The 19,348-nt window shown below is 30.9% G+C and overlaps 1 protein-coding gene across 1 annotated transcript; it reads left to right on the top strand.

Moving 5' to 3' along the window:
- Positions 1-91: 91 nt before the first annotated feature.
- On the top strand, positions 92-15,517 carry LOC124366943 (alpha-tocopherol transfer protein-like). The gene is made up of 8 exons (XM_046823559.1): positions 92-193; positions 7,217-7,363; positions 8,085-8,233; positions 10,439-10,595; positions 11,327-11,579; positions 12,699-12,809; positions 12,935-13,037; positions 14,785-15,517. Exons 3-8 carry the CDS (start codon positions 8,119-8,121, stop codon positions 14,943-14,945), a joined length of 900 nt encoding a protein of 299 aa, XP_046679515.1. The 5' UTR covers positions 92-193; positions 7,217-7,363; positions 8,085-8,118; the 3' UTR covers positions 14,946-15,517.
- The last annotated feature ends 3,831 nt before the right edge of the window (positions 15,518-19,348 follow it).

Raw genomic sequence — 19,348 nt, 5'->3', positions numbered from 1 at the left:
AGTAAAATAAATGATTTGTCAATTTAAAAATGAAAAATGTCACTTGACATTTATTATCAGTTTTCCAATGAAGATTAGATAAATGCAAACCCTGCATGCAGTGTGACAAGAAATTACATTTTCCATCAAGGCTTGGCTCATAATTTGTACATTTACTAGTGGATGATAAGAGTTTTGAAAAAAAATACAGAAGGTAAGGAACTGTTTATTTCTAAGACACACCGATCTTATCATGGGGTTAAATTATTAGGTGCGCAAGGTGTTGCTATATCATTTTTTATGTCTTATCTTAGTGACCTGTACAAAAAGTGTGTGTTAATGAGATGTGGTCAAAAGAAACCAAGGATAAGTGGGGTGTTCCCCAGAGCTCTATATTGGACCCTTTGTTATTTTTAATATCAATTAACGATTTGCCTAATTCACGAAATACATTAACAACCTTGTATGCGTCTACAGCACTTTTTTTACAAATATTAGCTAAAATATAAATTAACTAAAAGAAATCTATATATATAAAAATGAAACTGTTCGTGTGTAACAGCATCACTCACAAACGGCTCGACGGATTCGCCTAATTTTTTTTTTAAATTTGTTCGTCTTGATCTGTAGAAGGTTATAGGATACTTTTTATCCCTTTCCCGATTCAGGATTCCGCCCCACTGGTTACAGAAATACCCGTAAGAAATGCATTGCAGCAAACATATGTTATTAAGTGAAAGAGTCTTTTCAAATTTTTAATCAGCTGTTCTTTGTAAACATATATAATGCGACAAAAAAATTGTTGTTATTTTTGACAGTAACTAAGTAAACATAAATATTTTTGACGTTTCTATGTAAACAAACATTTTTTGACATTTACAACGAGATAGATACGTATATTAAACAGTGAAACACTATTTGAAGGCGCTAAGTTATGATGTATAATTGTCTAAACTAAATTTTTGGTTGAACTTAAAGGTTGAGTGGTAGACCACTTTGTAATAAAATACATTATGCATGTACAATACATTTTTGACATATTTTCTTGATCGTGACATCAAGGTAAAATCTACATCGGGGTTGGAAATATAATTTACTTCAACCAGAAATGCTCATACGCGGGCAAAACTTGCGAAAAGCGTGCGAAGCCGCGGGAAACAGCTAGTTGTTAATAAAACAGTGACTAACACTTCAGGGTGGTTTAATCAAATGGATTTCCAATTAATATAGAAAAAACTCAAAATACACTGTTTAGTTTAAGACCAGTGGTTGTTGTTATCAATGTAGACAGCAGAGTTAAGTTTTTAAGGGTTTTCGTTGATGATAAATTGACTTGGGATACACATGTGGATTACGAGTATATAGCATCAAAATTGTCAAGAACAACTTATTGATTGAGACTTATTGTATATTTCAAAACTAAGTAAGAATTGTTTACTTCTATTTTCAGTCCACTCTAAGGTATGGTCTTAAAGTATTGGGTAATTGCAGTAGGATAAACTAAATTTTAATTGTTCAAAAGAAAGCTGTAAGACTTACTTCAGAGTCAAACACCTTAGACTACTGTATCACCCATTTGGTACCTCAGGAAATACCTTCAGCAATCAATTTTTATATATTTGATTTGGTAGTGTCCATTATGAAAACTCTAAGAAAATTAAACGTGAGATTTGATATTATAACTATAATACCAGGAATCGAAATAACCAACAAATTAATTTAAGTGTCTAAGTAAAATCATGAATAGTCACAAAGTAGTTTCATTAAAAGTTTTTAATAAATGTTAATGCCTTTGGTTGATAAATAACCTGACTTAATTTTCAGAAAGAAACTTTATAGGTGGTTATTGGTTAATCCATTTTACAGTCTTGAAGAGTTTTTGCAGTTGATCATATTGCTTTTTGAGAATCGTTTAACCTTTTTTATTGTTTAGTTACTATTCATTGGTTGCTTTTCCCTCGTTATTTCTAATTAGTTGTTATTTATTAACTGTTATTGTTACTATTTAATTTATTTATCTTTTATTAGTTGAGGTTAAGTGGTAGAGAGGACTTTATAGTCCTAACTTCGCCTCTAATAAAGTCATTTTTCATTTCATTAGTTCTTGTATTACAGTTTTGTTATTGTTATTAGTGTAATTCTTTTAAATGTGATTTAATTTTAATAATTTATTAAGTTAACTAATTGATAGTGTTGTTTTAACTACTCCTATTATACTTTAACATATATAAAATTATGAAAAAGTATGATTTAAAAATATTATAAATTATCTGTAGCCTAATTTATAGTTATAAGTATACATGGACTTGGCAATGTACTGTATTACTGACGTTGTTAATACTTGTAAAAGTCTTATAACAATAAATTTATTATTATTATTATTTACAGCACAAAACATGTAGAGACTGTCCTATCTTATTTATGCAATCTACAAATAATTAATTCAGATTATACATATATTAGTTATATAATTAACTAATTTTTAACTTTTGAAAAACTTCTTTACTTACATTTAATACTTTAACCGAACTTGTGTTGCTGTGTGTTCTAAAAGGCTACTCTTGGACACTAGAGTTAGCCTTGGAGTCACGAATTCAATTCCCGCACCTGACATTAAAGATTTTTGTGGTCTGGTGTACACTTATGAGTCACTGGTCTGTGGTAAACCACCTTAAATTAACGGTGGTTGGCCTGGATGGAAGTTGGCATGGATCAGTGATTTTCTTACATAAGTGTACCAGATCCAAAATACCCTTTTTGAATTTTTTTTCTTCACTATTAATAAAGACACCACTTGATCTATGTCCATTTTATTCTCTATGAGACATTTATTATTGAATCATGACCTTAATAATAGCTTAAAGAGTTAAACAACCATTTATACTACTTGTACACTATTAAGTGTTAAGTAAAGGGGTTAATTGAACATTTAAGTACTACCACATAGAGAAATTAGTACTTTTTAATGAGTTCCAAAAGGGTTAATAACTATTAAATTGTATATTTATTTTCCCAAGACGTCAACTCCAAGTTAGTTATCCTTTTTTATGATTTATTTAAAATGATATAGGAGATACAACAGTACACCACAGGCACCTGATTTACTGAATATGCCTGCAGCCTTCATAATATATGTATGCAGTCACCGAGCACGACAATGCGCTGTGTTGTAACAGACAAATGAAGGGGCACAACTTTCATCTCCTTCCACTCAATATTTCCATCGGGTGAGCTGTAACGAAGCCTATCCTTCGTGGGATGGAAAAAATTCATTTCTGTCTGTCCGCACGATAACTTGAAAACGAACTGACCTGCAGACTAGAAATTTTGCATCAAGCTTCATTTCTATTTGAGAAACACTGAGTTCAATGATGGTGCGCACCACTCCATGGGATTTGGCTGAGCCTTAGCGAATATTTTTTCAAAGTAACCATGATGGCAACGAAAAATAAAATAAATAAACCTGTAAACAAACTTAATACTCCATAAGAGATTCAAACATTTGATATATTAAAAGATGTTACCTAAATATCCCAACAAATACAATATCATTTTATAATGACTTGGTGTGTAGACTTTTATTAATATTATTTAATTAAACACTTATATGAAACCGAATTTTTATGATGAAAAAAAGTCTCAGTGCACCATGTGGCATTGTGTCGAGAAAGATTTCAAATGTTGACTTTAAATTTTCAATGAAAATTCATTTAAAAAAAAATTCTATTAAGAATGAGTTCTATAATAAATCATTTTCATGTCAACTTCTTTTTTGTAAGATTTTCTTTCTGTCTATCTGTCGGCAAGAAATCTCGAGAATGAAATGAGCTGTAGATTTGAAATTTTGCATACAACCTCAGCGAAGTCTGTTATGACACATGGTGTAGTGTACTTCTACCTCATATAAACAGGGCACTGTTTATTATGGTACATCTTAACTAACATTTTCGTTATCGATTTTAGATTACTTAAAACTCAAAAATCTTGGAAAGTAAGAGTGCATAGTTTGATAAGATAGATGAAACAATTTGAGATAAATAAGATAAGCTAGATTGGCATTGTCTATCTTCAACAAATACAGCAAACTGTGATTGTCTCTTTATTTCAGAGCAATAGTGAAGCTATCACGTGATATACACAGGTCTTCTGATATTACAATTATTTAAACATGAAATAAAACACAAATCTAAGTTTATAGCTTGTATTTTAATTTTTCTGTTGCAATAGTATTGAAAACTATTTATTACAATGGTCCTGATAAAATCATACATATGTGGGAATATTTTTATGTTGGGAGTAACTGATCAATAAGTGTGTTTCATGAAAAATATGTTCAGACGTAGGTATCATAGTACATGTGTATGGATAAACACTTCCAGTAGCCAAAATTATTATTATTTCATGATCTTGTATTTTAAAAAAACACTTGTGTTTGTAAAAAAAAATTGCAGATAAAAGTTTACTTAGTATATTTTTCAAAATTTACTTTTTTAAATTCAAAAATTTAGAAAAAATATGTTTTAAACCGATAAAATTTAATAAAGAAAAAATTACAATAAAACGATTGCAGCAGGTTTGGTCTATAGAATTTATTATTCTATACCCAATATTAGCAATATGGTTATGATGTTTAAGACTAATCAATTATATAGAATAAATTATTAATAACCTTGAACAAATGACATACTAACTTATATGTTTGCTGATAATTCACATCTTGTTGTACAAACATCTGATACCAAATTAGATACTATTCAACTAGAAATGTTACATTTACAGTAGTTCTTTTAGTAATATATAAGTTAACCACTTACCACTTCTCTTTTTTTAACTTAAGCTATGTTTTTAAATGAATTAATTTCACTGTTGTTTAGAGAGACAGCAACATTGTACAGTTTAGGTATATACTTTTTACGAAAAAAGTTACTTTTTAGAGCCTTTTTTCAAATTTTTGTTCTTTTTTTATTATTGTTTTATATATTGCCCACTAATTCATTTTCACTATCTGCCGTATCAATTCACTCAAACGAAGTCTATTTGTGCATCGCATATTTCCATGGTACAATAAGCACTAAAAATCCTAATAACATCATAAATGTGAAAGTGCCTTTTTTTTCCACACGTAAACTATACAACCGATTGTAGTGACATTTTACATGGACATTCTTATGGTTCCTGGGATGAATATAGGGCTATTCTTATTTCTAGAATCCCTCCGAGCTATGCCCCACTGGTCTCTAGAGTAGTGAAAATTCCCATCTTGGTTTCTAAAGTTGAGTAATTTTAATTGAATGAGCCAGTCAAATACAATCAACTGTTCTGTATAAACAATGTTTATTATTTTCAATTTGTTTACATTTATAGTGAGTGAGAACCTGTAAGGAGTAATCATTTTTTCACGACTTTTTATATTTCAACGTGTAGATAAGTAAAATATCTACCTTACAAAATGTCCTAAAACATAAGATGGTCAGAATTTGACACCAAAGACTCCCTTTGAAGCAGTCAGCAAGAACTATGCCAGATGAAAGTTTGCTGGATTGTGTTTTTGAACTAATGTACTAATTCTAGCTCTAAATGTTCTAACATATTAACAATATTTTTCCGTTTATAAAAAAACAAAAGCTTGGTGTCATTGTTAATGTACTTTTAACTGTACATTTTTACAAAATATTAAGAAGTAGACTTCCCTGATCTGTGATATATATTTTCTTGATCGGGAAACAAGGCAAAATTATGTATGGAATAAAACATAGAAAGAACAAAGTAAATTAGAATAGCCATAAATATAAACTTTTGGACGTATTTTCTTGATCGTGGCAACAAGGCAACTCAAACTTGGCTTCGGAAATAAAATTCACTCGAACTAGCAGTGCTCATACAGGTGCAAAAGGTATAAAATTGTGATGGCATTCAACAAGAATACGCAACAGTTGTGTGCACTGTGCGACTACAGTGAACTCACCTAGGTAGAAACACACATGACAGAGGACCAAAAAAATGCTGACATCTAGTAAAATCGTCATAACTACTTACACGAAGCGCACATAGAAATGCTTCTTGTGCAATATTACGGCAGACAACAGAATAGAACAGGAACAATATAATGATGTGTAATATTGTACACTTTAACACAATTACGTCAAAAACCGTGAAGAGCTTAACCTTCTAACATCACTGTCAGATCTTACTAAAGTAGCCTATTGGGTACAATCCGATATATTGGACCGCTAGCTCTAAGAAAAATACTTTAAACACACAATAGAGATGCGAAAACTTTACTTACTTCCAAGTACATAAGGTTTCTAAGATGTTTTTTTTTCTTTCCTCATGCACAATCCCATATAGTAAATGAAACAGGTGCATTTGAAATAGCTTTAAATAATATTAAAAACAAATTTCTTGTTCTACAAAAAAAAAAAAAAAAAAAACTGTATGAAAAATTTAAGAATCTAGCAGGGTGAATCTGTTGTATTTGTTTTTACAGAACTTAAAACATTAACTGTAAATCTAAAAGTAAATTTGCACATTTGTACATTCTAGAATGTATGTATATTAGAACCCAACCAGATAATGATCACAGTAATAATCATAAATACAAACAATCCAAGAATCAAAAAATTAAAAGTTTTACTTAATGTAATTTAGAATGTTTCACTGTTTTATCCTGATATTACATCATTAAGTTTCATTCTCAAAAACCAACAAAAAATGCAACAGAAAATAAAATAAAATAATATTTTGTAAAATTAAGAACTGTGTATTTGATGTAAATGAAATATTATACTTTCTAGACGAATTGTGATCCATTTTGTAGTATGGAATAAATTATTACTTTATAATTTATACAAAATAAAAACTTTTTCATTTTATTGGAGTGTTTGAACATATATTAAGCATTTATTACTTTATGTTCACATTTTAACCTAATTTAAATATAGTACTCTTGATTGCTATTATTTTTATATTACTTAACACACAAGCATTAACAATATATTATCTATAAAGATTTTATACCTTCACATAAGTACAGATCTTAAAAAAAGCACAAAAATACAGTAAAATGTTACACTTTAAAAGTTACACAAGAGAATGTAATATAAACCTCTATATGCATTGTCTTCGATATTCATTTAATAAGGAATTAAACTTGTGCATAGTCCTTTACAACTTTGACAGTTCAGGGTACACAGGAAAGTGAGATTCTCTAACACCAGAGTGGGAATTTTTCTTTCAGTGGCAACACTGCTTGTGTACTCAACACCAACATCAAGGCCACTCTACTCCAGAGATAATGAATGGTTGTCTATTAGCTTTACTCTGGCAGTAGTTGTGTCTTGGTAATCAGCTGAGAATTCGCAACTTAGACGGCAACATCACAGAGGTAAACTGTAGTACAATAAATGGTTCCAAGTGAATAGACTGTCACATATTCAATTTAGAAGAAACTTATTTGTTAAGCAATACTTTAAGAGATCAACAACAATGATTTGACAATTATTATCATTCTCAGAGTAGAATACGTAATTAGTAAGAAGCGTGAATTATTTATAATTACTTCCGATATAAAAATTAAATTAATAACATCTTCTAAACTATTATTCATGTACTACTGTAATACGTTTAAATTTTAACATTGTAAGACAAATAAAAACCAGAGTTAATCAAATTATACTTAAAACATTGTTTATTTAAAGTGAACTATACATGCTTTTTGATTTAAGTCTATCATCTTTTTCCTTTTTTTTTTGGATTAGCGATGTATGTACCTATGTATAAATAACCGTTATTTTCATTTGGCATGTTTCACATTTCGCTTTTTTTTACAATTTTGTCATCATAATCTTTTGTTTCTTTCAAAATATAAGATTCAAAAATATAAATGTCTGTGCTTACATTTTTGTATACCAATTATATGACACATCCAAATCAGCCTATTGCTAAGTGATTGTTACTGCAACCATAAAATTTCCAAATATGCAAAACTTAACCTCTCCTCATTTTTACAGTAAAGTGGTTCATCTGATAAAATAAAGAGCCCATTTTCATTTGTTCTTACAACATTTAACATGAAGTACTGACAATAACAGTTTGAACTGTATCAGTTTTGCAGACAAATCGGACAACCTAGTTCCAGGAATGTTCAAGGTCACACTAGAAGATGAGTTCAAGAAGAATCCAGAACTCAAGGCAGAAGACATACAAGATGTACAGGCATGGATCAAAAGTCAACCCCACCTACCTCCTGTACCGGGTTAGTGAAGAATGGGTTTAATTTGTCCCAAACGCGCGCAGTATTCCCACTTAATGTTTAAAATATACTATATTTCTTTTGTCCCAAAATGAATTTCTAATAATTGTAGCATGCTATATTGATTGCTCTATAACTTTCAATAAAATAAGACTGATTACAGTACCGTGACCAAGTATAATACAAGTATCTCCCCCTCATTTATTTCCTCCTTACTTTTGATTACCTTGTGGCATCAAATGATTAGTCCTCGGCAAATGACATAATTACTGCAATGTACATCTGTAAACCGACATTGCATTTAGCTTGTTTGATAATTCATTGTTGCTTTAACCCAGTCATCAGCTGTTGTGCAACATTTTTAATTATAAAAACAATGGACATGTCATTCACTTAATGTTTCAGTTTAAGTAAGGGAGTAGTTTAAAGGAAACCAGGTTGTTTTCAACCAAAAGTTTGACATGGTTTAGTATTTTTTTTTGAACAATCATATTTACTAATTGACATTTAGTTTTTTTTTTTTTTTAATACAACAATAGGGAATGGTATTCTGTATTGAAATTCTAACAGTCATTCAGGAGAAGAACATTTTATCTTAGAAAATCTCTTGAAAGCCTGGGCTCCAGTGATGCAAACATGAGTTTTAAATACATAAATACAATCCAAGGAGTCCGGAACCCCAAATTTTTTAATTTTTTCAATTACTTTTTTAGTAAACTATTATAATTATTTAAATAATTCAGTATTACTGACATGTGCTGCTGAAATATCATTCTGAACAAAAAACAGATCAAGAACTTTTTAAAGAACAAAATGGAGTAGTCCCCCCCCCCCCCTAGGAGTAGTTGATATTTCTCTACAAGGGCTACATACTACTTTGAAGAGAATAAAGAGTAGTTGCTAGTTTATCAGTCTAGTTGTATCTTATCATTTATAAGCCTTTGATTCAGCACACTTACAGTTCTTTGCAGTTGTTAGTTTGTACCGATTGTTTGTTTATTGACGTCAGATATGAACATTTTTATCATATTTGAAAGAGAGCCAATAAAATTAATCTAATGTCACATTTTAATAATTGTTAAGATGTTGATATCTTGCGCCCAATGCTCTTCATTTTAATTCAAAACCGAAATGTAGAGCCTTTTAAGAGGTCAAGAAAAGTACGGTAGGTCTTTGAACAATACATGAGGAAGACTCAGGCTTAGAATTACTTTACGGAATATGCAATAAAAACACGTTTTTGAGTATATTAATGGTGTATATACTTCACATATATGCACACACACATTTATATGGAGAAATAATTGTTCAATATAGCCCACACTCTATAATGTAAAATTTCTTGAGTGTAGAGTGTATAGTGAGTTTTAGAATCTAACATTTGAAGTTTGACTAAAACCATTTTCATTTCACATCTTTATGATCAAAAGGAATAATTATTAGCTGCTTAAACCAAATTAACCTTAATAAAAACAAATACAATTCTAATTTGAGGTTAATTGTTAATTTAATATAAACTAATATTTGCTTCTAGTTTTAAATCTGTTGCAGCTCAGAAAACAATTTCACTGACTAAAGTGGGAATATATTTATTATTCACATCTAAAAAGATGTCTGTACTCTTAACCAGATATAAAACTATTGAATGCAGTGCAGTATAACATACAACAAAATTTTGTTATCCGACAAAGAAAATAAATAATAGTTTGTAGAGACAAACAAAAAATATTTTAGTTCTTGATTGTGTTATTGTTAATAACTGGTTCCAGACCTAGTGGTTGTGCCGTTCTTGCAAGCCTGCCCAGTGGGACCTGGACCTCACCAAAAAGACTATAAACAATCATATGAGATGTAGCAGTTTGATAATGACTGATTCCAGACCTAGTGGTTGTGTTGTTCTTGCAAGCCTGCCCAGTGGGACCTGGACCTCACCAAAAAGACTATAAACAATCATATGAGATGTAGCAGTTTGATAATGACTGATTCCAGACCTAGTGGTTGTGTTGTTCTTGCAAGCCTGCCAGTGGGACCTGGACCTCACCAAAAAGACTATAAACAATCATATGAGATGTAGCAGTTTGATAATGACTGATTCCAGACCTAGTGGTTGTGCTGTTCTTGCAAGCCTGCCCAGTGGGACCTGGACCTCGCCAAAAAGACTATAAACAATCATATGAGATGTAGCAGTTTGATAATGACTGATTCCAGACCTAGTGGTTGTGCTGTTCTTGCAAGCCTGCCAGTGGGACCTGGACCTCACCAAGAAGACTATAGACCTCTACTACACCTGCCGAACCGAGTACACTGAATTCTTTTCCGACCGAGACCCCCTGTCTGAAGAGATCCTGGAAACTGCTAGAGCTCAGTAAGTTCTTAATAAAGGAATGCATCGATCTGATCTATATATTCCATGCATTGATATTCCAGATAATCATTCCTTCTTGTTCAAAATTGAGTGTAATTTTGTCTGTCAATTTTAAATAACTTAAATAAATACTAATAACCAGTGAAACCGATAAACAAGATTCTAAATCACACATTTTGTCTTATTCAAGCCAGTTTTGATGACTTTTTGCCATAGTCAATTCACTCGCTTTCGGATCGTTTCAATGATATAGTATAATGATTCCATCAGTGAGAAGGTACTGTGGTACCTTATCTCGAATCTAACAACGACTAGTAGCAACACAAAAAAAATTAGGTGTATGATTATTGTATTTTCATTTCTTTCGCTTTAATTTTAAGACAGTATTTTGTACTGTACTGGATGGTACTAAATTCAAATTAATATTTAGTCAATTTGTACTAATTTACTATAAGTTCAGTTGGTAAAATAAGGATTGAAAAGATGAATCTGCAGAATACTATACAAATTATTATTAGTATTATTATAACAGTTTTTTTTTTTTTTTTTTTTTTTTTTTTTAAGGATAAAAGTAATCATGCTTAATGAACAACCCATTTTATAACAACATATAACTGGTGGTAGCAGTAGTATGGTTTATACATAATTATGTTATTGACGACTATTACAACAACTGTATCATGAGCAGTACTGAATAAAGACTAAAACTGAAACCCTGATGCTGATTATAGGCAGGTGGTGTACCTACCGGAAAGGGACCCAGAGGGGAACCAAATCATCATCACCCGCACATCTGATCCTGATATCAAAAATTATAACTTTGCGGCCTTAGTCAAGTACATGACGATGTCAACAGAAGCCTTTCAGCTGGAGAATGGCACTGTCCCTGGCATGGTGATGGTATGTGATGTCGGCAACTTCAGGGCCTCCCATTTCTGGAGCATCCCCTTCAAACAGGGCAAGAACAACATGCGATACTCCCAGGTACAGTAAAATATCTTCCCTGGTGAAATGTCACTAAGGCTCTTTTCAGTATTGTTGTATAATCCTACAGAAAAACAATAAAAACTAAATCGAAATTTATTAGATGCCCAGACTGTTATGCTCTTGATTGTAACTTGAACCATCTTGAACTGAAAACTTATTTTTAAATAGTTGTAGTAAAAAGACAAATGTCAAAAGGCTCTAAATTATTGTTTAAAAAAAAACTGTTAAAATGATATACAATATTAATAGAAATAATCTATACAATATTATGGAACTGATGGAATTTGCATACTAATTTATCACCACTTTTAATTAAAATTTTCCGTATTTGAACAATTATGCACAATTTCATTACATGATATCATTTAAATCTTCTTAATATTGCAGAAAATTAGAATTAAAATGACAAAATACCTATATCATACCACAAATAATATCCGTTTGTATATGGTGAACGAAAACTATCAGTAAGTATTTCAGTTAAACAATTTGTTTTTAATCGAGCTTTTACACTAAATACAGGGTGCAACAATACTCTCTACACAAACTTTATGATATTGTTTCAAGGACCTAAAGGAACTAAAATGTAAACGCAACTAATGGTCTATCTTTTTTCGTTTGCCACGTGTCAGTCTGTAAGTGTTTCTTAGCTTTTTTTTACATTTTTAAAACTAGTACAGAACTTAAATTTGGTAAAATTACTTTTTTTGTAGTCTCAAATCAAGACAAAAATTAAATTAAATATACTATCATGTCAAGGTTCAAGATGGCGGACAGTGAAGTTTTTAAAGCTTAATACTGTAAAAACTTACAAGATTTTGAAACTTTTCAACAACACATTGTGTGCAGCGTGGTCACCAAATACCACTATTGTGTTAAAGCAGTGATGTGTTAAAGAATAATAAAAGTTGCTATATCTGATCAAAAATATTTTAACACGTAGATCATACAAATTTCATAGATCATACAAATCTCGTAGATCATACAAATCTCTGTCAGTAAATAATGTAGAGATAAGCTTTTAATGGTTGTAATGCCCAGCAAATTTTCATGGTTTATTTCTTTATGGCATAATTTTCTTTAAGGCATTATTAAAGAACTGTACGTATGTTGCAGGAGGCATCTTCATTCCGTATAGTAGCAGTACACCACATCAACATACATCCACTCATCCACAAAGTGTTACAGTTTTTAAAACCTTTCTTGAAGGCAGAGGTACAAGAAATGGTGAGTGTCACTGTGAACTGGTCAAACTCTAAAAAAAAGCAGTTTTAACATATGCCCATTTATTTGGAAAGCAGACTATGGAAGCATGAACTATTGATCAATATAGACCTATTCTTTGTTTCCAGATAACGTTGCATTCAAACCTAGAAACACTATTCCAAACAGTACCAAAAGAAATAATGCCAAAAGACTATGGGGGTGAAGCTCCGACTATGGAAGAGTTAAATGGTAAGTGACATTATGGGGGGGTGGGAATGTTTAACGGTGAATATTTATGCCCCTTTGATATTCGAAAGATTTGTTTGAGAGTGTAACATGGGGTTTATTACCTTTAATTTGTGGCTATATTGTCTTACACGAGTTTATTTTTTACAGATAAATGAATTCAAGTACTTGATTTAAAACATGTTGGAACACAGATCTTGATTTACCTTCTGGTAATAAATTTACAACCTCAACCGCAAATATCTGCTCCTGCTTATGCCTCTTTAAAATCCACAGTATTCAGGTCTCCAATTCAACAACCTTAGCATAATCCACACAGATTAATAACTAGTCAATCGGAATGGGCCTGGGACAATTATAGCTTATATCTCAAATATAGTATTTAAGAAATCTCTTTATTTTCCATCAGGTGCTTTGGAACATCTCATGGGGCTAGAATGAGCATCTTCATTTTTTAAAAGAAGGTTCTGATTACCCCAAAAAAAACCTTCTACTGACAAATGAAAAACAACCAACAGAACTCTCGAAAATCAAGTTTACAAAATACTGAGGCCCAAAAATGTAACACTTGAGAAACACGAGATCTTACTTAAAGCAAGTCGAGTGCGAGAATAAATTACAAATTACAATTCTTACGTCATTTTCATTCTCTGTAAAAACTTGTCAATGGTTTACAGCCTTTGATGCGAGAAATCTAACTATAGGAACTCTAAGAAAGAACTAACGAACATCTATGTTAAATGAAAGGCATATCCTGGAAATTTAAACCTATAGGATAGAACCTTGCAGAACTTTGCAGTAATACAAGTCCACCACAGTAAAATGAGCTAATAGAGCACAAAATTGAAGCTACTTTTGAACATCAACTCCAACAAGCTCAGGAAACTTCCAGAACATCCACAAAAATGGAACTTTCACAAGGTGGTTAAAAGGTTAACTACAAATTTTTCAACAGTACAGGGTGTCTTGCAACCATTTTAATTAATGCACTTACGCACCTTTACAATACCTTTTTCTTAATAAACGGGGAAGACAATATTGGTAGAAAAAATTTATTTTCTCAGTTATCCTTGAATTTATGACAAAACATGATACACCATTGGACTTGCCTTGAAATTGCCTTCATAATTTATATTTCAAAATTTTTTTGTCGAACTTGTAGATTTAAAAAATCTTTAAGAATTTTGAACTGCTGCCATTTTGAAACAGATATCTGCAGAGGGTTAATATTTTGCATGGTTGCATAACTCAGTACAATAAATGTTTCTGCTGTGTTCCACGAATTTATCTTAAACACTTCATCAGATAATAACTTTTTCCAAAACACACATACAGACATAACTTCTAAACTAAGCTAGATAAGACGCATATTATCATGTATTATTGGTTACTTTTTACTTGCTGAACAACGTGGTAAAGTTTAATGAACTGGTTGGGAGACAACCTGTAACATGTGCTTTGAACGTGTGCTTGACCTATATTACTAAGGGCCTGCACCCCTAGCGACAAACCCAGCTTTATTTAATGTAACTATACATACTTAGTATTTACGTTATCAATATCACTGAAATGAACTCCCCTTTCTATTCCCTTTGAAACCAACACCCTCTCCTCTACGATTCAGCCATCCATATTGAACCCTAATCAAAATTGCAATCTTTAGATCTTTAAAATTATTTTCTGATATGTATTTCTAATTAAATCAAAACTATATTTAGTAAATTTTGTTAATTGTGTGTTGGTTTCACAGAGCAAAATCTACAGAGAATACAAAAATACCGACAGTACTTCCTGGATGAACAGAAAGTTGTTGTGGACGAAAGTAAACGGATCAGCAAAAAGGCCAAACAATCTGAGGACCCTGAGGAGGAAAAGGGGTGGTGGCTACTTAAGAAGCTGTCGTTCAAATAGGTTATTGTTTATAGTTATATTATATTTGATTTTCTTAAGAAAATTGAACAAAACGTACAACAGGAAATATCCTTCCAATAATAAGCTGCTGGTAATAAAATTTCAAACTAAACAAAACGTTTCTAATTGCACTTGGCACTTACATTAATACAGCAGTACAAGAAGATCAACATGTCTAGATGTAGTTAAATATGGTGAGGGGCAAGATTTTGTAAATTTTATCAAATATTTCCAACAATATAAGTTTCACACTTAATCGTAATTACTTGAATTACTGTTAATTAACATAATGTCTTTACACAAGTTTAGAAGATGACTAATTTGTTGTATTAGATACTAAATAATTGGTAATACATATTTTAATTATGTATATAGTGTGTATCTCTACTACAAATATATTGTTACATATTTATGTTATAGAACTTTTTGTTTTTATCGATTGCATTAAATTCATGCAATTTTTGTAGTTGAGTAAAACAACAATGTTATGACGTTATATTTGAATATAACTAAAGTAAGTGTTGTACACTACCTATGTATTTAAATAAATAAAAAAAAAATTTTGTTGGTTATTTGACGTTTATTCCTCAAGCAAAATTATGCATTTCTTATCCCATAAATTGTACCTTAACTGAATGCATATAATTTCTGAATAATTAGTTATACAAATACGAACAAAACTTAGTTTGGAACAAAATACAAACCAGCTTTTAAAAAATTGAGGACTTGTTGATTTTTAGCAATATGTAAGACAATACATGTAACACGTACTGATGGATACTTGACAAATAGAAGGCTAATGCTTCAGACATTCTTGAAGACCAACTGCAATATCTATGAGTAACATTTTTTTTTCTCAAGGACACCCTTAGCTATTACTGGCAAGCATTTACCACTGTGAATCGAGTGTTTTAGACTTTTGATCAAAATTAACAGTTTATCGTTACCATAATTATATATATATATATATATATATATATATAAAATTAGCATACCGAGTGTTGTTGTCATGTTGCTGTGCTCCAGTTATCACTTCACTGGGTGATTTCAGGTGTACGTAGGTCACAGCTTCCAGGATGTATAGGGTAACCACAGTGAGAATCTTCAGTTCTTGAAAGGCTTGCCTGCATGATTCTCTTGTGCGTAGGCTTGCAAGGATCCGAATTGCTCTCTTTTGGTGTATTAGGACCCGTTGCAGGTTGCCTAGTGTGGTACCTCCCCAGACTGCTATACCGTATCGAAGATGTGATTCGTAGAGAGCATAGTATGCAGTTTTAGCTGTTCCTAGGTCGCTGATATGTTTCATCCTGCGGATCACATACAGTCCTGCACTAAACCTTTTACAGAGGTTGTCAATGTGGTGTGTCCACGTCAGAGAGTCATCTATTGTCACTCTGAGATACTTTGAAGTGCTGATTTCCTCCAGTTCAAGCAGTACTCCTACAGTATCTTTGTGTCTTCCAAAGAATAGCTGTTTTGTTTTTGTCTTGTTTACAACAAGGTCATTGCCATGGCAATATTGCACTGCCATATTAACAGCCGTGTAAGCAGCTATCTCTAGCTCGTCTTGATTCGTTTGAAGCACAGTATCATTAGCATACATCAGTGTACTGCTGAAACCCTCCATGTACTGAGGAAAATCGTTTGTGTAGAGGATAAAGATGATAATATTTTATATATATATATATATATATAAATATACTTTACATTAAATAATGTTTCATAATAGTACCATCACAAAAACTATCTCAATAATTAGATTTTAACTTTTAGAAAAATGTTGGAAAATTAATAATACATTATTGTTATGTACTGTAAATAAAGTACAAAATAGTAAGAAATGTATGATTTAGGTATGAGTACATAAAAGTTGGATTTTTATTAAATATAGAATAGTGAAAGATCAGAACACCAGCTATAACGTAAGGGCAGTAATAAACGCTAAAAGGTCCAGACTGCTTGCTATTTACTAGAAACTCCGAAGAGAAAGAAAACATTTTCAATTATCTGTTAACAGTCAATATAAATAAGTATTAATAAACATGTATCAAATTATGTAAAGGACTATGCAGAAAACTTTTCCAGCAAAGAAAACAATATGTGCCCGTGAATATGATTAATGTAGTATAGAAAGTTAAAACATCCAAGTCTAAAAGACAACTACATACAGTACATCAAGGAATTGATACCACATTCTACCTGTAACTTCAGAAAACTTAAAATCTTTTAATAACTGGACCATAGTTCATAAATATACTGCTATAATTCCTGTAACAATTAAGCAATATTTAATATTAATTGATCTATTTCCGATCATGGCATTTGGGATGCATAACACAATCTTGTGGGTGTGTACACATGCATACATATGTGTAAATATGATTTCGAAGAACTGCCAATATTGTTTCTGGATAGAAACCGAAGAAAATACTTTTATCTTATCTAATCACACTGCTGTTCACACTAATGAAATAATTGACTCATTTGGATAGGAAGTTTTGGATGGTGAACCTATAGCCCTAACCTTGCCCAAAATAGTTATCACCTTTTTCATCACTTAAAGCATCATCCTGGTGATCAAACTTTAATGATAATAGAGAAGTAAGAACTCTTGGTTACTAGAGAAGACGACAAATTTATTTAAAGAAAAGTTTTAAAATATCACAATTGCTTAAGATGAAGAGCTAGTCTGAATTTATCAAAGGACTTTGTTATAAATTAAAATTTGTCCCAATCTCATAAATGTTTCACTATAGCAACTTAGATTTTAGTATCTCAGCTTAATGAATTATTAAAAATATGATTATCTGTCAATACTAATTTTTGATGATTATATTCAGAGTAGATTTCCCATACAAATTTTAATTCGAATATAAATTAAAAACCATTACTTTTAACAGATAATCATATTTTTTTAACAATCCATTAGCAGTGAAACACTAAAATATAAGTTTCTTATGGATTTGAGATGAGTTTTTATTTCTAACACAGTTTTAAACTTTATCCCGATGTTAAATTCGGAGCCTGGGATGTGCAACCAGCAGGTGACTAAGATGACTAAACGTATTTAGAACCTGAAAATAAATTTGTTATTTTCTAATATTGCTTGGAATTTTTAAATGATAAGGGCGTAAAGTTGTAAATGTTAAAATAGCTTAAAGATGTACGTATTTTCAGAATAGTTCCATTAAAAAAAAAAGGTATTCTTGAAACTGTTGGTCATATTACATACATTGCAATCAAATAGTAAAAAAACTTACTAGTCATGAACACTCATAATTTAAAATTTTAATAAATAGAAAACTCGTTGAAAGTTGAAGTGTTTAGGTGGTTCAGTGCATGTACTGTATGACGCAAGGTCATAATGAAGGCTCTTCTCTAATACGATGATGAAGACAAAACTCTACCTAACAACAAGGAGGTTGAATGATTTGCGCACTTCAGTGAAAATGGCGTTCTAACAACAGTCATATCAGATTAGGTACAATTTTAGTTTTATCTGTCTGAAATAAGTAGATCAACAACTGAGTTGAGTTGAACTGATCAACAATTTAAGTTATATTATATTGAACTGATCAACAATTTAGGTTATATTATATTGAACTGATCAACAATTTAGGTTATATCATATTGAACTAATCAACAATTTAAGTTATATTATATTGAACTGATCAACAATTTAGGTTATATTATATTGAACTGATCAACAATTTAGGTTATATCATATTGAACTGATCAACAATTTAGGTTATATTATATTGAACTGATCAACAATTTAGGTTATATCATATTGAACTGATCAACAATTTAGGTTATATTATATTGAACTGATCAACAATTTAGGTTATATTATATTGAACTGATCAACAATTTAGGTTATATCATATTGAACTGATCAACAATTTAGGTTATATTATATGTCAAACTCTATTGTCAATCATACGTTTAATCACAATTTTGATTACTAAAGTGAATTACAGTAATACTTGAAACGTAATTTTAAAAAGTCAGTTTGAAAAAGTTGGTTAACCTGACACATATTTGGATGTAACACAGTGTAATAAACTATAAATTAAAGCTGTAACTTTGGCCTCATTTGAGACTTAATACATTTAAAATAACAAGGATGGGTTGATTTCGCTACTCGTCACCACAGACTTTTGCATTCGATTCCAATACCAATATTTTCAAACTATTTCATTACAAATAATTACTAAAATTAACAGAATTGCACATTTAGGAAGTCACAACATTATCAAAACGTCTAACATTACAATCTCAAAAACAGCCCAATTGTAACTATTTTGTATAAAACTTGTGTCTAAATTGGATCACAAGTTTCCAAGTTATAAATGTTCAAAGTTGCAATTTTGTTGAAAAATGTCAAAGGCGGATACATTTTT

The sequence above is a fragment of the Homalodisca vitripennis genome, chromosome 7, assembly GCF_021130785.1.
Source record: "Homalodisca vitripennis isolate AUS2020 chromosome 7, UT_GWSS_2.1, whole genome shotgun sequence".
In the NCBI taxonomy this organism is placed as follows: Eukaryota; Metazoa; Arthropoda; class Insecta; order Hemiptera; family Cicadellidae; genus Homalodisca; species Homalodisca vitripennis.
Note: the sequence above shows the minus strand (reverse complement) of the source record. Positions and strands in the feature narration are given on the sequence as shown.